Raw genomic sequence first — 25,984 nt, forward strand, 5'->3', positions numbered from 1 at the left:
TGATTCCTCTACACTCTGCTCCTGGCTGAAGTATCCACAGCCAACACAAAGAAGCAATTTTTCATAATTTAAAACAAACAAAAAGGAAACCTAGCAAACTTGACTAAGTATTTCTAACAATCATCAACTTGCCTTTTGACAAGTACTCAGTGTTACTATTTCTTCTGTTGCTATTCTGAAACAGTTCAGCTTTGTTTACGGGGTTTTCATTTATTTTCTTAAAAAGACTAAACTCTCTAACACCTATTTTTAGTTCAGTGGAATCAGTTCTTCCCAAATTGATATTAATAGTTTTTAAATAAAGTATATGAGAATCACATGTATAATACACCAGATGTGAACTGTCACATTTTCATCTAACCAAATATCCTAGGAATTTGAGACTATCTGTATGCTGGGGAAAAAACTTCTAAAAAACACAGAAATATACTGTATAATAGTTTTATTTTTCTCATTTTACTATTTTTACATTTTATGCACAAATATTTTTTATCTGAGTAAAAATAGAAAATAACTGTCTTATGTAAAATTACAAAAAAAAAAATAAAAACCACAAAGAAATACATAATTGTTATTATGACAGTATAAGTGTCTTTATTTAAAGAGTAAAAATGTATGCAAAAATCCTCCTCCCTCTTACAAAAGATTGAGAATATTTTTTTCTGGCAGCAAGTGAAATATCACTGAAATATCAATATTTTTATACCCTCTAGATATGAAGACATTAAGTTAGTCACAGGTTATTTTGAAATTATGAAATTTAAAACATTTTTGTGCTATTTCAAAGATACATTAGTTCTTTTTAAAAGGCAGTAGCATAAAATGATGAATACGAAAAACAGCAGACCTCACCAAAAATATTTGGAGGCACAACCCTTTAAAGAAATATCATACTTGAATTTCACCATTTATCAGGGGCAAAAAAAAAAAACCACAATCTTTCCTAATTAACTGACATGGACTGTCACAAAAATAAATGTTATGAGTCAATTCAAGTGACAATCAACCACACAGCAATTTTCCCTGATCTGTTTGATTTTCTGATGCCAACACAAATTCCTAAACTTCAGGCTAGCCAGATATGTATGAAAATTGACTCAATGAGAATCTCATGTGGAAAAAGTTTTAAAACAAAAATGAACGTTTCATTATTTTTATACTTATATGGTATAGAAATGACCAATAATTTTATCTTTCTTCCTTTGATATACTATAAATTTTCCTATGGAAAATTTATTCATAAAATCAGAGCAAAGAATGAATAGCATAAATTATATTTTCTTTCAAAATACAAGTTATCTTTCAATAAAAAAAAAAGACTACTTGGCTTCTGATAACTGCAACCTCAATAAGCACAATAGACACAGTTTATAAGCTGAGACAAAGTAACGGAAGTTTCTTGAATCAACTGGGGAAATTAGTCTCTTTGCTTATGGTGCATAAAGTGATGGAGAGAGGCAAAGAAGAAAAAAGAAACAGCATCAGATTGTGTTTGAGAACTCACTGTTCAAATGATAACAAGGAATAAAAGAAAAACTGCAAAAGGAAGAAAGTGAAAAGAATTTTTGTTAAGGTATCTGAGGAACACAGGGGAAAATAAAAAAGAAATAATAGATTGATTTTTAGAGATCTAGGAGAATTCCTTGCTTTAAAATACATACACATATAGTTGAGATATATATAACGGAAATCTGTTATCTTGGCTAAAACTTTAACATAATGTCTCCCTCAAAGTATTTTAAGTCTAAAGTCAATGATTTTAAGCTCTTGATAATATAACAGAAAAGTAGACTTTATCATTATTATTTTAAAACTGTAACTGACTTGTCAACTTCCTAGACCATAAGAGGATGGTGAAAAACCCTCTTTTCAGCTACCTGTTATCTGAACTAGAACATCTGTATCATATTGCTATTCTACTCAGATATTCTTGCAATCACAGCATCCAAGCTGAACTAATAGTCTGTCAGTCTATTCTGTGTTTATAAAAAGGTAAAAATGGAAATTACAGATTTTATTCTTTCTACTGCTTGTTTCTTAAAGGACTTCGACATGATGCAATAATAAAGGGAATTGACGTAATATGTTGTAGTCCCACAGTGTAACACTTAATATTATGATCTGAAGTTATCAGAAAAGGAGGTCATACACACCTCCCCCTCCTCCCTCTTCCTAAGATCCCTGCCTCCTGTGGTTCTTTCCAAACCACTATTTAGTGCTGGGGGGCAGCAACTATCAACAATGCCTCCTTGCATTACTGTAGCCCTTTCCTCCTAGTTAGTTAAATGCACTAAATGAGCTCTTATAAAGCTGTTTAGGGGATGGATTTAAAGGAGATGGAGAGGGAGAAAGTACATAAAGTAATATTTGAGAATCAGTCTTCTGCTATAAGAAGATTAAAGTATCTCATATCATGATTTGTGCATAATACTTTAAAACAAACGCCAAGAAAAAAAAAGTAAGGAAGCAAAGCAAGTAAGAAAAAGACATTTCTAGCCATTTCTGTTCAGCGTTGGCTTGTAGTAGGAAAAGAGTTTCATGTATGTAAGAATTATTTAATTTTTAAAGGATTTCTAAGCAAGTTTTGAAATATCCCTTTTGAATATTATGTCTTTGTTTATATGTGTGTACATATGTGTGTGTGTGTGTGTGTGTATATAAGATGGTCAACTGGACATGTATACAGATATTTGTACACTCACATATGTAATATTCAAAGGAAAAAATTAAATAAATGGGAAATTTTAAGAGAAGACTGCCTGTACTGGAGGTCAAATTTTCCTTTTAGAACTATTTGCAAGTAATTTACTCATGTCTTGAAAGATCAAGTACTGCTGACTGATTTAAAGTCTTCATCAGAAACACAAGACTATGAAAGCTGTTTTGTATAATAAACCAGCACTATAGGATAATTAATTTTTTAAAAAAGGGAGCCATAACAAACCAAACTAAACCAAAATTTTATTTCTGGTTGAGGTATACTTTTTCAGATTTTTAAATCTCTGACAGGAAAAGCAGAGATCATCTGAGAATTTTTTAATAGTTGGTTTATTAGGATTTAATGTCTCTCTTATAATAATTTAAATTCTTGGCCTGACATTATGAATAATCTATACAGTAAATCCTTAAAATTGGCTTTTGAGTAAAGCCAGATTTAAACCTGGATCTCTTTCTTCAGCACTGCTCTTCTGCCAGTCTTTTTTACTGTCTTTTGCTTGCAAATACATAAATTATTTTAATAACATGATACTCTTAGTAATTTTATTAATATTAGAATTTTATTGGATATGATTACTTTAGCTCTGCTTGATTAGATGAAACAGGCATACATGCTTCAGCTGTGAAAAATTCCATTTTCTGGTTTTTATGTAAAGCAACATCTAAAGCAGCAGAGAGGGGAAACAGTTATATTTTCAAAAATATTAATAGTTAAGCCAGACTGTTTCCTGGAGATACTTCATTTATTTTTCATCCTCAGATGCTACTGGCTGTTTTTGGTAGGGCTAGACATTAATACTGACCAGTTTAGCTTTTCTGACTGTTAACAAACTATCCCACAATGAACCAGCCTAGAGACATTGTGGTGATTGTTTAACATACACATATTCTAAAATATATGCTCAAAGTAAAAAGATCCAAATTCACAAGAGTATGAAATATTTATAAAAAAAATCATGCATCAGATTGTACAGTCTAGAAATAAAAGAAGATTCAAATTCAGTAATAAAGGGAAGAGCAATGCTTGCTCTAACATTTTAAGAAAGACCTTGGACTCCCAGAAGGTCCTGGGTTCAGTTATCCTTTTCTGTCTGCAGGGACGCAGTAGCCAGGGCTACCGCTGTGACCGGCTGGGCGATTCCGTGCAGCTGCATCTTTGCGAGTTTCTTCTGTTCACACTCTGTGACCAAACGGTTCAACTCTGCTGCACTGTATCCAATAAGAGTCTTCAAGTCACAGACAAACTTGTAGACAAACCTCTTGCCCTGAACTTTACAAATCATGTCCCCATCGTAATAATACCTTCAAAAAGAGAAAACTGCATTACGACCATATAAAAATATTTTAAAAATGTGGACTTCTTACAATACTTCACAGATTATTCCATAAATAGAAGCCTAGTATTATATCTATCACAACAGCAACTAACAATGAGGTTATATAGAAATATTTAACGCTGTTATCCAAAGAAACTTTAAAATATTCACTAAAATTTCAATGCTAAGTACTCTAAAATTTTATATATTAAATCTTCAAAACATATTCTCAAAAATTATGCTGAAACACTGAATTTAAAAATAAACATTATAAGCAAAACCAAAAAACCTGAGGAGCAGTAACAGAATCCAAGAACAAGGAGTCTGAATCAGAATGCCAAGATTCAAAACCTCACGTCTTTCCTGTGACCACAGGAAAGCCACATTTGTTTGCTCTAAGCTTGTATCCCTCATTTATAAAATGAGATTTAAAAAAGTATGGACCCTAATAGAATTATTGAAGATTAAAAGGATTATCTCTGTGTGCTTAACACACAATGACTGGCACATATAGCCTACTATAAAATAGAAGCTATGGTGATAATTAAGAACCCATATGGTATGTATAAAAAGTTTTAATATACATATTCTCGGGTTGTTGGAATGTCCATTTTTCTGTCTGGTACAAATGTGTTATTACATATCTATGCCTTCATCTTTATCATTTTAATATATTAAAAGCTCTCCTTCCAGAGAAATTCTCCAAACCAATAGGGGAGCCTCAAAACCGTAAGCAAAAGGGTTAAAAAAAAAAAAGAAAAAATAGGACCAGAAAAACAGAGAAGAGGACTTCATAAAGAAATAATGTTTCTAAAGCTACACAGGCAAACTTGGGGAGATCACTCTAGAAGCCTGGTTTATGGGTATAAAACAGACTGCAATTATACTTACTTCGGAAAAGACTTTGTTTACCCCTATGCACTGCCTGGCAAACTACAGTCCACGGGGTGGCAGAGAGTCTGACACGACTGAGCAACTAACACTCAAACACACACGTGCACTGCCAATTCCAATTAACAGGAAAAAAGGTAAGTCAAAACTTCTGGGCTGGCAGATTTTGGAGACTTTATCTTAAAACTGTGCTGCCCACTTGTGTGCATTTGCACTCATCTGATGAAGAGCTGTTACAAAACAAACTACATGCAAAAGTACAGGTGGTATAAACTACCACACTTAGTAGGACTTTGTTATAGAAGTAACTCAGTGTAACCAAAAATCCATTAACGAAAAAACTACATGCAGTAAACTGTCATCTTTGCCTAATTCCAGAACAGCTGAAGTATAATGGTTATGTCCACTTTCCCAGTAAAGGATGTAACACATTGGGCAGTCTTGTGTCTCTTTGTCAACTACATTAATATAGAATTATAACTCAGCCCACAAACTACCAACAGCTTGTCATCCAGTTAAAATACTGTAGGCATTTTGAGTTAAGTGAACAGCTCAGTGACTTACTACAAAGTGAACACTCATTCACCTGTTAACTGTGACTCCGGTCAGGACACAGACACTGTATGCACCCCACAGCTCCTCCACAGCCCCTCTCAATCATCACCCCTCCCTTGCTCTAGAAGGTTACACAATCCTAGTTCATGATAGTAATTTCATTGCTGCTTTTCTATTCTTATCACCCAAACATGTATCTGTAAGTGCTGTAATTTAGTTTTGTTGTTATTTGCACACTACTATATAAATTCAGTATATACTCTTTTGGGTCTGGATTTTTTTCACTGAATATTATGTTTGAGGTTCACCCATATCAGTGCATTTTCATGGATACACAGTATTCTATAGTATATAACAGTTTACTTATTCACTGTACCGCTGCAAGATATTTGGGTGGTTTCTGATTTTTGCATGCCTGCATGCTCAGTCACTTCAGTTGTGTCCGTCTCTTGGCCAACTCCAGGGACTACCGCCCGCCAGGTTACTCTATCCATGGGATTTCCCAGGCAAGAATACTGGAGCAGGTTGCCATTTCCTATGAGGGGATTTTCCCACCCCAGGGATCAAACCTGTGTCTCCTGCATTGCAGGCAGATTCTTTACCACTGAGTCACTGGGGAAGCCCCTTCTGATTTGGGGATGCTATAAATAAGGCTGCTATAAGCATCCATATGAATATATATATACATTTTTTGTCTGGTAAATCCTTAGAAGATAAACTGCGAGGTTACTGGTCACAGTTTACACTCCTACCAAAAGTGTAGAAGCATTCCTACTGCTACATATCCTCACCAACACTTGGTACAAGCAATTATTTTCATTTTAGCCACTCTTGGACGTGTTGTGGTGCAGCCGCTAAGTTGTGTTCAACTCTTCGCGACACCATGGACTGCAGCATGCCAGGCTTCCCTGTCCCTCTCTATCCCCTGGAACTTGCTCAAACTCATGTCCATGGAGTCTGTGACGGCATCTAATTATCTCATCTTTGGTTGTCTCCTTCTCCTCCTGCCCTCAGCATCAAGATCTTTTCCAACGAGTCAGCTCTTTGCATCAGGTGGCCAAAGGATTGGAGCTTTAGCATCAGTCCTTCCAAGGAACACCCAGGATTGGTCTCCTTTAGGATGGACTGGTTGGATCTTCCTGCAGTCCAAGGGACTCTCAAGAATCTTCTCCAACACCACAGTTCAAAAACATCATTCCTTTGGTGCTCAGCTTTCTTTATGCTCCAACTCTCACATCCATACAAGACTACTGGAAAACCACAGCTTTGACTAGATGGACATTTGTCAGCAAACTGGCCATTTGGATAATTTCTAAATTTTTCCTAATTTCCTATGGATCTCTAAGAGTTCTTTAATTATTCCAGGTAAGAGTCTTACATGAGATATATGAGGCTTGACTTTCACTCTCTTGATGGTTTCTAATGGCCAAAAGTTCTTAATTTAAATGTAGTTCAATTTATTGATCTTTTCCATTAGGTTAGTGCTTCTGGTTCTGTTTAATGTCTTTTCTCATCTGCTAAAGTCAAGAAGGCATTTCTAGATGCTTCCCTATTTTACTTTCACAATTCAGAGCTACAAGTTACACAAAATTGATTTTCAGTATGCTATAAAGAAGGGGGTCAATATGGATAGTCAGCTGTCCCAGCACTACTGACTGAAATGTAGGTCTCTTGCCTACTGCCATCTTTAAATCAAATGCTCCTATATTTTTGGTTCTATTCAGGTTATCAATTCTAATCTTGGGTCTTCTGTCTATCCCAAGCAAATGGCACACTGTTTTACTGTTACACTGAGTCTCTATACCCCGTAGAGCAAGTCTGTCCGGTTTGTTAATCTTCTTCAGGTGTCCTGGTTCTCACGACACTTCATCAGTTCAGTTCAGTCGCTCAGTCGTTTCCGACTCTTTGTGACCCCATGGACTGCCGCATACCAGGCCTCCCTGTCCATCGTCACTTTACAATCACATATAAATTCTATAATTATCTTGTCAACTTATATGAAAATACTTATTCAGGCAGCTACTGCATTGAAACTTAGGCCAACTGCAGACAAGTGACATCTTAATTATTAATTCTAATAATTCATCTGTAATTCTGAGGGGACTTGTGTGTACACAATCACATCAACTGTCAAAAATGACAGTTTCAATTCTGATTACACAGAAAGGATCCTTTAGATAGTTAGCAAAGTGTTTGACACTGAGTAATAAGTACACTGAAAATAAAGCATTTTAGTTACTTATATATGCTAAGGAAAACAAATTGTCATTGTGGAAAAGAAAAATTATCATGATAAACTAGGTAATAGTACTTGAATGCCATGATCCTGTAACAAGGAATACTGATTTAACCAGTATTCCACATAATTATATAATTGCAATGGGATGAGGGGATAGAAAGGTTGCATGTGTTAATGATGAGAGGTAAATCACACTCTGTGTGAAATTCACAGAACTGCTTTATCAAATTCACTTTTCCCCAAAAACAGACATAATTCCTACTTCTCAGATACTTAAGTGCATATACTGAATTTCTATCACTGTAGTAAGCATAAATTCTGACAGTAATTGCATCAAAACTCTCATACCATTTATGAGAAATTATAAGTTATTCTATTTCAACTCAATTGATGAAAAAGTTTGAATATTCAGATTTAGGCTGACTGGGGGGAAGGAAAAACAGAGAAATGGGTTAACATTTTGCATCTAATTATAAAAACTGACAATATCTACGTATTTACTAGAGTTTACAGACACTCAATGCACCTATGCCAAATGAAAGCATCTCTGTTAATAAAAAAACCAGAAACCTCAAAGATTAAATATGCTGGTTTTAAACAGTGGTGTATGTTTTTAATCAGATAAAAACAAATAATCTAGAATCATCTTTTAAAAAATTCTACGTATCTCAAATTACTACTAAAAACCTTTTTAAGAAGTAATTTTTAACATAAATGTGAACATTTTTATTTTATTTACATAAAGAAAACATAAGTCAAGTATTTTAACATCATTACATAACAATGTTTACACAAATAAGCCATTTTTTAGAAACGACTGATACTTTTAAAATGCTTACCTTAATGCACGACTAAGTTTCTCATAGTTCATTGTAGGTTTGTTTTTACGTTGTCCCCATTTCTGTGCAACCAGTTCAGGCTGATTTAGCTTAAATTCTCCTTCATCACCAACCCAAGAAATGCAGTCTCGAGCATCCTTGTCAGTAAGAAGTTCTAGCAAAAACTGCCACAGTTGGATCTGGCCATTGTTTCCTAGAAATTGACAAGAATGACAAGCACTGACCATAATGCTATGGATTTTCAGAGGGCAAAAGAGAACAAACAGGTCCTCTGGTTTGTATCTCAGCCACATGAAAAACATAAACTTCTTTTTACAAACGCTATCTAAGTATTTTCAGAGAAACAGTCCAGGGGGCAGTCCTCAGATGGTGGAGGAATAGGACGGGGAGACCACTTTCTCCCCCACAAATTCATCGAAAGAACATTGGAACGCTGAGAAAATTCCACAAAACAACTTCTGAACGCTGGCAGAGGACATCAAGCGCCCAGAAAGGCAGCCCATTGTCTTTGAAAGGAGGTAGGACAAAATATAAAAGATAAAAAGAGAGACAAAAGAGTTAGGGATGGAGACCCATCCCAAGAAGGGAGTCTTAAAAGAGAAGTTTCCAAACACCAGGAAACCCTCTCCCCCACGGGTTTGTGGGGAGTTTTGGAATCTCAGAGGACAACATAACTGGGAGGAAAAATAAATAAATAAATAAAACTCACAGATTACGTGTCTAACAGCAATTCCCAGCGGAGAAGTAGCCCAGAGGCTGGCATCCACCACTAGCAAGTAGGGGCTGAATAGGGAGAAGCAGGCTGCATTGCTCAGGGTAAGGACCGGGCCTGAATGCCCTGGGGGCAATCTGAGGGAGCTAACATGAGATAGCAACCCAGATTGTGAAATAGCCAGAGAGAGAGAGAGAGAGAGAGGAAAAAAAAAACAGAGAGAGAGAACTTTCCCTGGAAAAACTCTAACCTAAGGCACTGCCAGCCTGTTCACAGAACAAAGGACTGAGCGAATACCAGAGGAGAGCTAGCTGGCTGTGGACCAGCCCACCCCCTGCTGGAGACAGGGAGGCAGGCGGGTGCCAGCCAGAGCTGGAAGGCAAGGGGCAAACTCAGCCCCAGAGACGGCATCCTCTACCAAACTGCGAGCAGGCTCCCAGTTGCTAACCAAGACTTCCTGGGATTCTGGATGGTTGACATCCGCAGGGAGGGTCACAGCCAGAGATCAGCTCCCCAGAGGAGACACACTGCACACCTGAGAGGCTGGGATGGGGGAGGTGATAAGACGCAGGTCCCACCTGGGGAGAGTGTGCTTGCCAAGCACCTGGCCGCCTGAGCTGCTTGGACTTGGGAAGGGCACAAAACGCAGGCCCAACTGAGTCTGCGCCTTTGTGGAGTACCCAAGACCCTGAACCTGGGCTCAGACCTGGGAAGTGCATGCAACCCAGGGCCCGCTTTAGACAGTTCCCTTGCAAAGCAACCTAGAGCCTGAGCAGTGTAGACTGGGAAAGCATACACGCCGTGAGAGGGGGCAAACTCAGTGTGGCTGAGGCACTGTGAGCACTCCACACACGCAAGTGTTACTTGTTTGCAGCGTCCCTCCCTTCCCACAGCACGACTGAACAAGGGAGCCTAAAAAAGTGTCCACCACCGCCCCCTTGTGTCAGGGCGGAAATTAGACAGTGAAGAGACCAGCAAACAGAAGACGCTAAAATAAACTGAGGGAACCGCTTTGGAAGTGACAGATGCAATAGATTAAAACCTGTAGTTAGCACTGACTGCACTGGAAGGGGCCTATAGATCTTGAGAAGTATAAGCTGAACAAGGAACTATCTGAAACTGAACTGGTCCACACTGCCTGCAACAGCTCCAGAGAAATTCCTAGATATGTTTTTACTATTATCATTTTTTAAATTTAAAAAAATGTTTTTTATTTTTATGTTCTCTATTATGCCTTTAATTTTCATTTTTATAACCTACTATTACCTTACAAAAAAACCCCCCTATTTTTAAAGCAAACTTCATATGTATTTTTTATAATTTTTGAGATTTTGTTTTTTTAATATTGTATTTTTGAGAGTCTAACCTCTACTCTAGATTTTTAATCTTTGCTTTTTGGTATTTGTTATCAATTTTATACCTTTAAGAACCCAATCTTCAGTACCCATTTTTACTTGGGAACGAGATTACTGGCTTGACTGCTCTCTCCCCCTTTTGACTCTCCTTTTTCTCCCCCAGGTCACCTCTATCTCCTCCCTCCCCCTTCTCTTCTCTACCCAACTCTGTGAGTCTCTTTGTGTGTGCCAGACGGTGGAGAACACCTAGGGAACTGATTACTGGCTGGATCTGTCTCTCTCCTTTTAAGTCCCCCCTTTATCCTCTTGGCCACCTCTGTCTCCTTCCTCCCTCTTCTCTTCTCTGTATAACTCCGTGAACATCTCTGAGCAGTCCAGACTGTGGAGCGCACATAAGGAAGTGATTACTGGCTAGCTTGCTCTCTCCTCTTTTGATTCCCCCCCTTCTCCTCCATATAATTGGTCACCTCTAACTCCCTCCTCCCTCTTCTCTTCTCCATATAATTCTGTGAACCTTTCTGGGTGTCCCTCACTGTGGAGAATCTTTTCATCATTAACCTAGATGTTTTACCATCAGTGCTGTATAAATGAAGAAGTCTTGAGGCTACTGTAAGAATAAGACTGAAAACCAGAGGCAGGAGGCTTAAGTCCAAAACCTGAGAACACCAGAGAACTCCTGACTCCAGGGAACATTAATCAATAAGAGTTCATCCAAAAGCCTCCATACCTCCACGGAAACCAAGCAGCACCCAAGAGCCAACAAGTTCCAGAGCAAGTCATACCACGCAAATTCTCCAGCAATGCAGGAACATAGCCCTGAGCTTCAATATACAGGCTGCCCAAAGTCACACCAAACCCATAGACATCTCAAAACTCACTACTGGACACTTCACTGCACTCCAGAAAGAAGAAATCCAGCTCCACCCACCAGAACACCGACACAAGCTTCCCTAACCAGAAAACCTTGACAAGCCACTCGTCCAAACCCACCCACAGGGAGGAACCACAAATTGCCAGAATACAGAAAGGCCACCCCAAACACAGCAATCTAAACAAGATGAAAAGGCAGAGGAATACTCAGCAGGTAAAGGAACAGGATAAATGCCCACCAAACCAAACAAAAGAGGAGGAGATAGGGAGTCTACCTGAAAAAGAATTCAGAATAATGATGGTAAAAATGATCCAAAATCTTGAAAACAAAATGGAGTTACAGATAAATAGCCTGGAGACAAGGACTGAGAAGATGCAAGAAATGTTTAACAAGGACCTAGAAGAAATAAAAAAGAGTCAATCAATAATGAATAATGCAATAAATGAAATCAAAAACACTCTGGAGGGAACCAACAGTAGAATAATGGAGGCAGAAGACAGGATAAGTGAGGTAGAAGATAGAATGGTAGAAATAAATGAAGCAGAGAGGAAAAAAGAAAAAAAGAATTAAAAGAAATGAGGACAACCTCAGAGACCTCTGGGACAATGTCAAACGCCCCAACACTCGAATCATAGGAGTCCCAGAAGAGAAAAAGTCCATATTCACATTTTTATACAGTGAAATAAAACAAAATATACATAATTTGACAAATTTTATAAATATCAGATGACAATGCAAAAATACCTGTTCTGTTTCCAGGCGAACTCCTATCTTCTCCTGAAATTCTCGGAGCTCTTTGTACTTTAGCTGCCTTTGCACTACTATTTATAGCTTTAATGGCAGTTGGTGTAGCAGACTGAACTGATGCTGGAATAATTTGCACAGCTGCAAAGCAAGACAAGGGGAAAATTTTTTTTTTCTCCTTTCAATACAGAGAAAAAACTACTGAAAGAAAATAAAATGCAAGTAGTTTAACTGATGCCTCTCTAATTACTCAACGAAAGTTCAGAGGTTAAGGTATAATGTCTGCATTACTATCTATGAATCTTAAGTGAATAAAAGTTGGTTTCCTTATTTTGGAAAAACTTATTGATGTATATACAGTAGATAAAGTTTAAAAAAATCTATTTTTTAAAAATATTTGTTCGTAAGAGATGGTTTATCAAATTTTGGAGAATGAGGACAAATGAGAATTCATGTTCCACTCCTGACAGGAGTACAAACATACCACCATTTTGAGAAAAACTTTAGTAATATCCAGTGAAGTCGAAAGGGTAGAATCCCATGAAATCACAACCAGAGAATCTCACACACTTTCTTACAGATGCTCATTCAATGATGTTCACAAAGTTTTTAAAATGATAAATAGCAGTGAAAATAAAATCGAGCTACAGATATCAACATAGGTCTCATAAATGTAAATCAAAAAAGCAAACTACAAAAGGATAGACACAGTATTATCACCATCTTTACCCAAAAGTTTATACATGTATAAAATAATGCCCTAAAGTGTTTATGGTTACAAAAGTTCATAAAAATATAAAATATGCATAGAATAAGAAACCTCAAGTTCAGGACAGTCATTTAAAATGGGATCTACAACAGGTAAACTTAACATATAAAGTTTTATCTCTTATGGTGTATGCAGATGTTGGTTATACTTTATGTCTTTGTATATCTAAAATACTTCATACAAAATTTTAAAATTAGCTTTTCTTTTTACTACCTTGCAGTACTAAATGGAACATTTCTTACTGATAAATCAACCCTATATTATGGGCACATGAATACTCACGTTGATCAATTGTAACTATCTCATTCATCTGTTGTTCTTGGCTTGCCAATACATCTGAAGAACACACATAAAAATTTTTTGTTTTCATTTAAACCACAAATGCAAACTCCAATTCAGTAAAATTCAATTAAAAAAAAAAAACACCCTCCATGATTAAAACAAAAACCAAGCAAACAAAAAAGCAAAACATCAAATAATTGAAACTTATTGGCCTAAGAACCTAAAAAATACTTAACAGTCATTTTACAGGGAATAGATATTTTTAAGAGAAGCAACAGAAAGAAAGCTCCAATTATGTTCAGAAAAGTTGTTCAGAGAACCAGGGCTTGAAAATGTCTATTATAAATCTATTTATTTAGGCTTTATGTAAAACAGGAAATATTCAAGATCAGATCACCAGAGTGAAATTATTTAGATACATTTTCTTCATTAAAAAAGAACTAGGTAACTTAACACGTCTACAAATACAGGTCTCAAATGAGGTACAGTGAAGGGAACTTCCCCGTGGTCGTCCAGTGGTTAGGACTTCACTCTCTCACTGTCAAGGGCCCAGGTTCAGTCTCTGGATGGGGAACTAAGATCCCACAAGCTGCGCAGTGCAGCCAAAAAAACCCAAAAACAAACAAAACCACCCATGAGTTACAGTGTAAAACGTCCTAATATAACCGTTTGGAGAACTATTCATTACTCATCCCTTGCTATTTCCTACTGAAATGTTATTCTTCACCTTTCAGATAAGAGTTACACTTGCCAGTCTATATCCCTTCAGCCTTTTTAGTGCCCATCACAGACTTGGATGTTTCTCTCTCCAACTGACGTTGTACCCACCAGCAGTCTTCTGTGTACTGAGCTGAGTCCTGGAGCCTGGGCTCCTAACACAGTTCTACTGAGAATGCCACACCAGGCTCCAACGCCAGGCACAGAGCTGAAGAGGACTGGCAAACTAAAGAGAGATCCGACTCCTACTTGTCAGATGGGAGCTTTCTTTGGGGGTCCCGAATTTGGGAATGTAAACAATTATATGAGACTAGCCTCAGATCTGGGTTCTGGTCTTAGCACTAACTTATCGGCTGTATGACAATGGTAAATTTTTCAACTAACCTGAACACTTATTTCTTCATAATGCAATGAGATACCCCCACCTACCACTTCATGAGGCTGTTGTGAGGATTAAAGGAAAATATTTTTAAGAAGCACAATACCTGAAATATAGTTAACTTTCAGTAAGTTGAAGACACTATTCTTTTATCCAGATTCATAGTTCTGACTATTCTCAAGGACAACTGTTCTGAAGAAAAACTCATGCTTTATATTTGTGGTATATTCCCCCAAAATTTTATAAAAGTACCTTGAAAGGGCAAAGTGCTATTGAAATGAAACTGTTCAACCCTTGACTGTGACTGAACACAGTACCCTAGCTTAAAAAGAGGCAAAGAAGAGTCACCACTACACAGCACAGGCATTACCAACCTGTTAAAATCAGCCGCTCAGCCCTGATTTTTGGACTGGAGTTTGGTTTGTTTCCTGGGAACTCTCAAGATATTAACAGAAGGCAGAACACAGAAACAGAGGGGCTTTTGAAAGGCTGGTCCAAGACCGCACAGACAATCTAAATATCAAATTCCTTCTCCAGCCCTCAAACCCTGGTCCTGCATAAAGGAAGCAGAGCCCTAAGGGGAAAAGCTCTACGGTGTACGGAGCAAGTTTATGCAAACTCTGAACACTGAAGGTATAAGGCAATTCTTTGTCCCAAAGAAAACACTCAGCAAACTGAGTTTTGTGCCTCTGGCCACAGAAGACATATTCACACCAAGAAGGACACCTTAGAGAGCTGGGACTCCTGGAACATTTCCTAATTATCCTCTCCATGTATGGTAGGACTTGGATCAAGTTTCACTAGAAGGGAAACTGCAGGAGGCTGGTGGCCCGGGTGGGAAAACTAACACAAATACTTAAAAGAGGTCTGTCTGTTCAGTACTGCTTCTCCTTGATAAATCACTCAGGAACAGATAGTAAATGCTAGGTTACTAAGGACATGCTACAGACTTCACTCTACAAGAGGGGCCAGAGAGCTAGACTGTGCCCCAAGGAGCCTGTTCTGAGAAGCTTCTGCTGCTGCTAAGTCGCTTCAGTCGTGTCCAACTCTGTGTGACCCCATAGACGGCAGCCCACCAGGCTCCCCCGTCCCTGGGATTCTCCAGGCAAGAACACTGGAGTGGGTTGCCATTTCCTTCTTCAATGCATGAAAGTGAAAAGTGAAAGTGAAGTCGCTCAGTCGTGCCCGACTCTTCTCGACCCCATGGACTGAAGCCTACGAGGCTCCTCCATCCATGGGATTTTCCAGGCAAAAGTACTGGAGTGGGGTGCCATTGCCTTCTCCTCTGAGAAGCTAGGCTTGTGAATTACAGAAAGTCGATCAAACATAGCCTTACACATCACCCTACCCACTCCCAGATTCTGAGAGTTAGATTTCCAAACCCAATGGAATTTCCTTGCCAGGCAGAGCAAATAATTATGGCCAGATAAGCAAGGAATTCCTTAAGATATTTATGTAGGCCATGGGGCTGTTACTTTTGTAAACAAAACAATTCCAAAGCAGAGCTCTTCTGTAGAAGACCCATTCTACTGCAGGCAGATAGAAAGATATGTAAGATTTCTCACAGGCCCCTGTGCTGGGAAAAGCCTCTGAGTGAGCTTTAACATTTGAGAAGCCCTAGGAGAGCCACAGAGAAACAACGAAGTGCCGATCTGGGATAGACAGCAAAAATCATGAACTTGAGAAAAACCAAACTGCAGTCTAAACACTGTCCTTGTTTTATTCTTGAGAGTTCCTACAAGAAAATGTTTCTGTAAACATGACTCACATGTTAAAAACCTGAAATATTTCAGAATTTACCTTACTCATCTAAAAAGCTCTACGGAGAAGAAAACCTGTGACACCAAGGATAAACTTTCAACTAGAACATTCAACTTATTTATCTAATAGGAACTGAAACTAGAAATAAACCCTGTAAATGTAATTAATCTACTAAGTCTTTTCAATACTTTTCCTCCTAATATTTAAGAGAACCAACACAGGAGAGATACTGCCAATAAAACAATGAAGGCAAGACTCCCCACTGAGCTTATTTCTTATTCAACAGCAGATGAAATCCTAAGCATTAAATGACTGAAAAATCCCTCCACCAGAACTGTTCCCTAATTGCGTACACAGTAGGATGAAATGCTACCATTTATACTTTCATCCACAGTGATTATAAAAACAAAGTCAGCATGTCCTAGTCACACGTTCTGAAAAATTTGTTCTTTGGTCAGCGTTTCTGATTTATATAACAATGTCAAGGAATGGGTTACTACTAACATTTTAACAGTCACTGAAATATAACATGGATTAAAATTCAAACAAAATAATTTACATATATTTGAGCTCTTTTTGTTGGACAGCTTTAATCATCAAAATAATGTCTGTTGAGCAACATGGAAATACTGAAACCAGTGGCTTCCAATTCAAGATGGTGGGTTGCATACTTAAGTCTACTTCCCCTTTCTCCCTTAAAATCCCATTCGACTAAAAGAAATTTTAAAAGATTTAATCCCCATAATGAAGAGGATGAGAGAGAAGCCATCTGTGAACAAATAATCGTAAACTTCTAAAAGATGAGCATCGGTGAAAGAACTGACTGATGAACCAGAAGTCAACAACTAGAATATACGAACAGAGCTAACTGCAAGGCACAGAATCTTACTTGGATAGAACAGAACTTGGAGTCTAGTGTTAGTCTGCCTGGGTTTGGATCCTGGGTCTGCCACACTCTAGTTCTATAACCTTGTGGGGGCTCTCTAAGCCTCAGATTCCTATCTGAAGAAATAAGGAAAGTAATGATCTCTGGCTTTAGTTTAAGATTAAATGAGATAATACATATAAATTCTCAGCACATCACAGCCTTACACAATAAATGTTAATTATTACTGCTGTTAGCAATGAACAATTAAGATGAAAACAAAGTTATAAAGAAATACAAGTAAACTTAAGTTATAATGCAAAAAAGATAATAGTTTCAATTTTATACATTTTCGAAGAAGTTCCAGATGACTCCAGAGAATTTCTCCCCGAGGAACTCGCTGAAAAAAATCTTCTTGGCTGAGACTACAGAGTTCTCTTCCAGAAATATTCAGTGTAGTGAGGTCTATATCAGTCATGCTGAATTCCTTCATTACCCAAACCACCCAATGCAGGACTTGGTCCGTGGACCATTGTATGGGATCTAAAGACAAAAATATTACCATTAGCCTAGTTGCATCTTAGATATTACAATTTACAGTTAACTTGTCAACACACACAAAACACACAGATAAAATCCAGACAGGTTTCCCCTCCCCCCACCCAAGTAAGTAAACTCATTATATGAAATAAAAAGATGCTTACACTCCATTTTCTTCTTAGCTCCTTTTCAACTCCTTAATCTAAAATTTGATGGGTTCACGTGTTTCTACATCAGTTAGTTTGGAATTTTATTAAGAAAAAACAAAATGCACAACTGCTCTCCAGTGAGCCAAATGGAAGAATAAAATACATGATTACTTTGCAGGAAATGCCCCCTCACCAAGTTAATATTCAGTTTTTTCCATTTCTGCAATGTTTATTTCTTATAATTCAGTTTTGTGTCTCCAACAGCTATTTGTATTGAAATCCACCAATGAGCCCCTGATGACCAAATTTAGTAGATACTACTCAGCCAGCATTCTTTGACTTTCTCAGCAGCATTGAGACTTGTGACCATCTAAAACTCCTCCTCAATTTCAATGGTACTAGATATGTACTGGAGAAGGAAATGGCAACCCACTCCAGTGTTCTTGCCTGGAGAATCCCAGGGATGGGGGAGCCTGGTGGGCTGCCATCTATGGGGTCGCACAGAGTCGGACACGACTGAAGTGACTTAGCAGTTAGCAGCAGCACATATGTACAGTTCTTATTTTTCTTCTATCTGGTAAGCTATTTCATGTCTCCCCAACGTCCTGTTCCTCAACCCTGAATGTGGACAAGGTTCAGCACTGTGTTATCATTCCTTTTCTCTCTCTTCACCAGAGACTACACCTTCTTGTATGACTTTAATACAAACTCAGTGTGACTTTGTCCCAGATAACACCTTTATCTCCAGTCCAAATCTTGTGCCCCTGAAACTACTTTCTGGTGACCCTCAACTGAATATGTACTCTTGAAAATCAAGCACTATCAACACTTTCCCTTGAAAAATCTTTCCAGTACCAGACTTTCCTACCTTCCCCACAAAGGTTTAGAAGGCATGGACTGTCTTTCTTACGCACTACTGAAAGCCCAGCATTTACCATGGTGCCTAGCTCAGGAAATATGAAGATGTAACCAATTCTTATCAATATTATTATTGCCTAGTCACCCTAGCTTGAGAAGTTAGATAAATATTCGACTCTCCCCTCTCTATCCTCATGCAATCCATCAACCAGCTGATCAGTCCTATCACTATTTTGATTCATCTCCTTTCTGCTCCCACAGCAATCACCTGGTCTAGGCTAACCTAAATGTTATTACCTAGCGCACGAAAACTACCCGCTCCAACTTACGTCACATCCCACTGCCACATTCATTTTCAATTGTCACCTGCATCAATCAAAATCAATTCTATAATGCTACAGAATAACTCCTCACCCACTGTATCTTCTCACTACTCAGCACACTCCCACCTGTCAGCTTTGCACAAACAGCTCCTGTCTCGAATGTCCGGAAGTTTCCTTGTCTACAATAAACTCTCCCAATTTTCCCCCAGATCACTATGATCCCTTTGAGATTCTAGTAGTATGTTTCTTTTATACCAGTTATTGACAACTTAAAACATGTCACCTTTATGGAAACTACTTCTTTTCATTTACTGTTTCTCTCTTTAACTAAATTATGAATGCCCTGAGGGCAGGATTTTTTAAAAAATGTATATCATTGTATTCCCAGCACCATCATCTATTAATAGTCCAAAAAAAAGATACACAGAAAATCTATTTGTTTCCTAAAAGTTCTATATTTAAAATGGATAACTTATTCACCATAGTGTTTTCTATGTCAAGCCTAAATATTATTCTACCGAACATAATTATTACATATTTTATTACCATAGGGTATCCCAAGACGCTCTTGCTCTTTCCTATAACCTTCCAGCGCAGCCGCCCATCGCGTCACTTGTTCTGACGTTTCATCTGAGATGGTCGTAATGTGCTTTGTGCCATCAAGAGTTATCACTTGAGCCTCCTCAACAAGATGTGCTTCTGCTTCCGCATGGTGAGCATCTGGATCAATAACTACTTCAACCGTTTCCGCAGGTTTAACAATTTCCAGGATATTTAGCTTTGGTTCAATTCCTTAACAATTAAAAAAAAAGTATATCTAAGTGAAAACACGAAAGTAACACAGCAAAATTTAGTTTAGTTTATGTATTCTCAAGTAGTAGAGCAAAACTCCACGTTAAATATTTTTAGCATTATGTCTAGAGAACTTGAACAGATTTCTATTAAATGACAAAAACAACAATTGAACAGAACTTGGGTAGATCACAGGACAGTACTGTATCAGTATTAATTTCCTGATTTTGATAACTGTGGTCCTGTAAAAAAATTCTTTGTTTTGGAAAACACACACACTAATGTATTTAGAGACAGAAAAAAAATCATGTCTACATCTTATTCTTAACCAGGTCAAAAAAATAATGTGGGGATGAGGAAGAGACAGAATAAAGCAATGTAATAATAAAAGTTAACATTTGGGGAATCCGGGAATTCTATTATTATACTTGGAATTTTTCTATAAATCTAAAATAATTTAAGACCACCACCACCATGCATACAAACACACACACCTTACCTACAGAGAAAAAGAACCAACATGTAACAGGAAATTAAAACTACACTAGGAAGAGTATAAATGAGTAGCTACTCATCTTTAAAAGTTAAAAAGTCTTTCTAAGCTAACTAAAATTATTTACTGACTCCTTGTCTTTTTAGAAGACAAAGTACATGTTTTAAAACTAGCCCTTTATGAAATAATCATAGTTACTAATGGTAAGATGACAGTTCTAAGAAACTATCATACAACACAACGGCTACTGTTTGCTGACTGATTTAGTTATAATCTACATCAAAATTTAATCAAAGTGTACTTGAAAGAAAAAATAAAACTCAATTTCATTATTGTGAAGTTCAATCTCAAAAGCTGTATTACAGAAAAATATACTGCTTTCATTCATTAGGTGGTGTAAACAGAAGTTGCTTTTTTCAAATGTTCATGAGAAAAAAAGATAGCAAGTTTTGAAAAAAAAAATTTTCCTAAAAATTATTTGTTAATTCCCCCATCAAATTTCATCAAGTCAACTCTTCTTAAACACACTTGCACTGAGAGGTCACTAAGCTTTTAAAGATAAAAAATAAAGACTGATTTTTCTTTCCTGTTTCCAACAATAGGAAAATTCTGGGGAAATTAAGGATCATAAGTAGGTAATTACGACTTTCATAATGTGGAAAAAAACTTTGACTCGTGAAACATAACTGTAAACAATATAATGTGTTCCACCTGATTCACTGGAAACGACTGTGATGCTGGCAAAGAGAGAAGGCAAAAAGAGAAGGGGGCAGCAGAGGATGAGACGGTTACAAAGCATCACTAACTCAATGGATATGAATTTGAGCAAACTCCAGGAGACAGTGGAGGACAGAGGAGCCTGGCATGCTGCAGTCCACGGGGCTGCAAAGAGTCAAACATGACTAAGCAACTGAACAACAACAAATAACATGTTCAGAGATTAAAATTAGTCTAAAACTCTGGTCAGAAATCCCAATAAGCCCATTTAAAAAACTAAAATTCAATCTACCAAAAATGGTTTCCCAATTTTCTAACTTGTGTATTTGCAAAGATCAGTAAAATACTGTGTGGATATGGTTGACTGGGTCACCCCACAGCCTTTGCAAATTCCTCTCTGTGTGCTAAACTGCAGAGACTAGACTTCCGTGCAGGAATACAGATGTGACTTAGGTTCCAGAAGTACTGGCATGAGCATTCTACTTGGAAATGAGTTAAGAGGGGACAAGCAATCCATCGTTGGCTGATGTGGATCACTGTAAAGGGAGCATAGTTCCAAGTCAACAGCTATAGTGATGCCTTTCAGATCTGGCATTTTCCAGATCCCAGCATAGCAGCAGCTTCCTTGGCAGTTCAGTTCTGCAGTGTGGCTGAGGCATTTCTAGAAAGTCAACTAGCACATGTTCTTCCAGCCCTCCCTGGGATTCTGTTATTTACTATCCTATAATATACCCTTTCCTGATTAAAGCAGGCAGAATGTGTTATACAATTTGCTTCATCCTGACAGATAAAACAATGAAAAGCATGAATATTTAACTATAAAATCACATTAACTAACTTAGACAATCATCTAAAACTTTTAAAACTGAGTTCCCATATTAGAAAAACACGAGTTAAATTTTTAAATGACAACACTAAAATTAACTTACCTTGGTAAGAAATTACCTGTACACTAAGCTGTACAGTTCCATCTGTCTTTACTCCTTGGTCAAATAAACTTCGTTCTGGATCCAGCTAAACATGGGTAAAAGAATTAAGATTATTTTAGCTCAGTCATCTGGTTTAATATAAATGGATGTGCCAAATAGGATTTAATTACTGAGGTATACTAATTAAATTGCAAGAACACACTTAATTATTCAAGTTGTCGTATCATTTAATTCTCTGCCAAAACTGAAAAGGATTTCACCACTGTGGGTAGCAATTAGGGACAACACAAACAGGACTTGTTTAAATAGTGGTTTTCTCTAGCTCTGGAGTCTAGTTTAGAATTTTAAATAATGCCAAAAGGCAAATATTATTTCTGCAGAAGTATTTCTGGTAGAAGATAATGCAAGTTATCTGCCATGAAGGGTTTTTTATTAGTGGGGACAATTTATACAAATTTATTTATATACTTCTTGCCAAATCTCTTCATAACCAAGGATACACATTTAAGATCAGGGTTAATTCAATTTCTGATTATGAAGTTAATAAAGTTAAAGGACTTACAACCATACTACCTGACCTAGCTATGAATATCTTTAGTCATAGTTCTACATCCTTTCGGTATCTTTCAGTATCAGTGCTTTTGAATGCATTTCACACAAATGGCAAAAAGAACTTCTGACTTCTGGGCATTTTATCAAGTTTAAAAACATGTTTCTGTTAAATTATTTTGAATAAGGTGTATTTCTGTGTATACATACAGCTGGAGATACAAAGTCCTCCCACTTTTATTCCTAGAATTCAGCCAATATGGGAATCATGGTACAAACGTATTTTCTAAAATGAAAAACGCCATACATATAAAGCCTAAAGTCTTAAGTGACTGCATCTAACTTAAATAGAGACAAGACAAACTGTGTAACCCTGCAGATAGACTGGTCAAACGTGGCAGCTGCACTCCTTAATACAACAGTCTCTGTGTGACATTTTGCTAAAAATTCTCCTGAGAATTCTCCCCTCTCTAGTAGACACTGGTAATGGTATTATCGACTAGAAGCTAAAGCCTGTGTAACTCTGAAACAGGATTCCCAGGTACTGAGCATACTAGCTGACACAAGAGCTGGCGCAAGGACAAAACTCAAGCATGGTATTTGATCTTGGGTCATATTCCTTAGAGAAGCGCAACTCAATTGTTGTTCATCAGCTTTAAAGTCAGCACTTATCTGAAAACATAAAAGCATTTGTATTTGTATTACACAAGTGGAAAGCATTCTGACTCCAACTATATTTGCTTTAAATGATATGGAAAACAGAAGTTGCTATCCTCATATTCTTTTTGAAGAGAGGAAGGGAGACAGGAAGAAATGAAAAATGCCCTAGATCCAGAGCTAGTTCTGAATTCTTCAATACTACAATTTATGCATATTCCCATTTATTCAGCCAATATCCACTTATTTATTTATTGGTGGTAAGGAAGGTTTGCTTTATTTGGGATGCTGGCAATCGGTGGGGAGCAGACTCCTATCCAAAGGCTGACAATCAGTAGACAAGAGCTTTTATAGATGCAAGGAGAGGGCTACATGCAAAAACAGTACAGTCAGCTCTGATAGTCATCTTGAAACTGGACATTGGTGGTGTGACCGGTATCATCTTGGTTGTTTTAAGTACAGTTAATCTTAGTTCCAGGGTCAGTAGGTTCCCATTTTCTTAAGGTCAATTCTTGGAATTGTGGCAGCTTATGGTGTGGCTACAGTCTGGTTATCATGTAGTTAAACTTCTTCCACCTGGTGGGGGTTTTAGTATCTATAAGACAGCTCATAGGATATGATAGCCCTTGAGAAAGAACTAAAGGTCCTTGACTTTGCTTAGTGACTAAATTATTTTTGTTTTGTCATGACTGTTTTCCTTTGTTTCTGCATTTTCTCCTTCTCTGATTAAACTTATTCTTTGACTAAAGTTTTTTCCACGGACAAAAAGGCAGGCTGAGGACATGGGAGGCAAGGCCCGGTGCATTGTTATTCAGGCGCTCAGCCCTGTGCCACTCTTTGTTACCCCATGGACTGCAGCACGCCAGGCCTCCCTGTCCTTCACGATCTCCCAGAATTTGCTCAAACTTGTGTCCATTGAGTTGATGATGCCATCCAACCATCATCCTCTGTCGCCCTCTTCTCCTCCTGCCTTCAATCTTTCCAAGCATCAAGGTATTTCCAATGAATCAGCTCTTTGCATCAGGTGGCCAAAGTATTAGAGTTTTAGCTTCAGCGTCAGTCCTTCCAATGAATATTCAGGGTCAGTTTCCTTTAGGATTGACTGGTTTGATTTCCTTGCTGTCCAAGGGATTCTCAGGAATCTGCTCCAGCACAATCCCCTGGGGGCCTAGTGGTTAGGATTTAGCTCTGTCACTGCTATGGCCCAGGTTTGATCCCTTCAACCAAATTTATTGAGATCCTATGATAGCTTGGCTACTTTGCAGGTTAAAACTTTCATTTTAGATAGGTCAGGTATTATAAGAGCAGCAACAAATGTCAGAGCTAAAAGACAAGAGATTGAGTCCAAATTCCCCTTAATTTTACACGTAAGAAAAAACAAGTGTAAGTCTAGTGACACTGAATTATGCAAGGAAAACTTTCCTAAAATGTCAGCCTCAAACAAGTGAAGACAGTTCTATAGTTACAGTAGGCCTCGGTTCAAATTCCAATGCACCCCACTACACTGGGCAAAATTATTTAATTTAAATCTCAGTTGCTACATCTGCAGATTATGATTAAGAATATGCCAACTTCAAAGACCGCTGTCCAGAATGAGATAATTTAGAAATGTCTTACAACCATATAACTCTAGTTCAGCGATTTATTTCCTGGCTGCACCTCACAGCGTGCAGAACCTCCCTGACGAGGGAGCATCCCCTGCAGTGGAGGTGTGGGGTCTTAACCGCTGGACCACCAGGGGAGCCCTGGTTCAGTTATTTTTAATGGCTGCCTTGAATTCTAATCAACAGAATTTATTTATCTCATTCCCTATTTTTGGATCATATGAGATATTTTTAGTTTATGTACAGCTATGCAATGTACGCCTTTGCTCACTGAGGGGAGTACTTAAAAAAATTCCTTGAGGAAAGCTGCTAAATATTTCACATTCAACATTAAGACACTAAATACTAAGTTACCTTCCAAAAAGATTATGTTAATTCACCCCTATGAATTATGTTATGAATTATGTTAATTCACAGCTGAGAAAAGAAAAACCTTAAATCACAATATTATTAGACTCACATATATTCTCTTTAGAAGAGCAACTTCCCTCCTCTCCTCCCCTAATATTTATTAGACTTACTGTGGAAAAAAAGTATGGTTAGATGGCAACTAAAATTCACAAATTTCATCAAAACATTTCAAGTTATTCTACATCCGTATTTTATTTAAAAACAGAGGAGATATATGATTTGAATTTTTAAAAAACTAAGGCAGAAGTTCTGATTTGTGGAATAGCTATAATACAAAGCAGAGTGGGGAGGAGTGAAGAATAAACCAAACCAAACATTTGAAAAGATGACATGATATATGTAAGACAGCATTAGAAAAACAAAATAAATCTCTAGTACTTATTCATATGTTCAAGAAAGGTCTGAAGAAACTATTTGAGCAACCCTATATAGGCAACTCGGAGAAGGCAATGGCACCCCACTCCAGTACCTCTTGCTTGGAAAATCCCATGGACGGGGGAGCCTGTTAGGCTGCAATCCATGGGGTCACTAAGAGTCGGACACGACTGAGCGACTTCACTTTCACTTTTCACTTTCATGCATTGGAGAAGGAAATGGCAGCCCACTCCAGCGTTCTTGCCTGGAGAATCCCAGGGATGGGGGAGCCTGGTGGGCTGCCATCTATGGGGTCGCACAGAGTCGGAAACGACTGAAGTGACTTAGCATAGCATATAGGCAACTACTTTTTATACATAAAAATACTCCCTTTCTTGAAAGAATACCATAAAACATGACTATAAATATGCTGCAAACCACAGGTAAACTCCTATTGCAACAATCTCCAAGAAATATACATATAGTGGTAAATTTTTATCCAAAACTTACTGCTGGAGCAAACAAAGATGGAAGGGAATATAAAATCATTTGGTCAAAAATCTAAAAAAGGAGGAAACAAATGTACAAACAAGTT

General features: G+C 37.6%; 1 protein-coding gene across 7 annotated transcripts in view; it reads right to left on the minus strand.

The window, feature by feature from the left end:
* Positions 1 to 3,029: 3,029 nt before the first annotated feature.
* GABPA (GA binding protein transcription factor, alpha subunit 60kDa) overlaps positions 3,030 to 25,984 on the minus strand; it is a 35,432-nt gene continuing 12,477 nt past the window's right edge. For all 7 annotated transcript variants that reach the window (XM_010838460.1, XM_010838461.1, XM_010838466.1 and 4 more), the window contains 7 exons: positions 21,815 to 21,899; positions 19,430 to 19,675; positions 17,362 to 17,556; positions 13,292 to 13,345; positions 12,241 to 12,381; positions 8,559 to 8,751; positions 3,030 to 4,020 (listed from right to left, as the gene is read on the minus strand). In XM_010838460.1, the coding sequence (XP_010836762.1) occupies positions 3,792 to 4,020; positions 8,559 to 8,751; positions 12,241 to 12,381; positions 13,292 to 13,345; positions 17,362 to 17,556; positions 19,430 to 19,675; positions 21,815 to 21,899 (1,143 nt within the window). In that variant the 3' untranslated portion in view covers positions 3,030 to 3,791. The remainder of the gene's footprint in view (positions 4,021 to 8,558; positions 8,752 to 12,240; positions 12,382 to 13,291; positions 13,346 to 17,361; positions 17,557 to 19,429; positions 19,676 to 21,814; positions 21,900 to 25,984) is intronic.

This window comes from Bison bison, unplaced genomic scaffold, assembly GCF_000754665.1.
Source record: "Bison bison bison isolate TAMUID 2011002044 unplaced genomic scaffold, Bison_UMD1.0 scf7180017864094, whole genome shotgun sequence".
Taxonomy (NCBI): domain Eukaryota; kingdom Metazoa; phylum Chordata; class Mammalia; order Artiodactyla; family Bovidae; genus Bison; species Bison bison.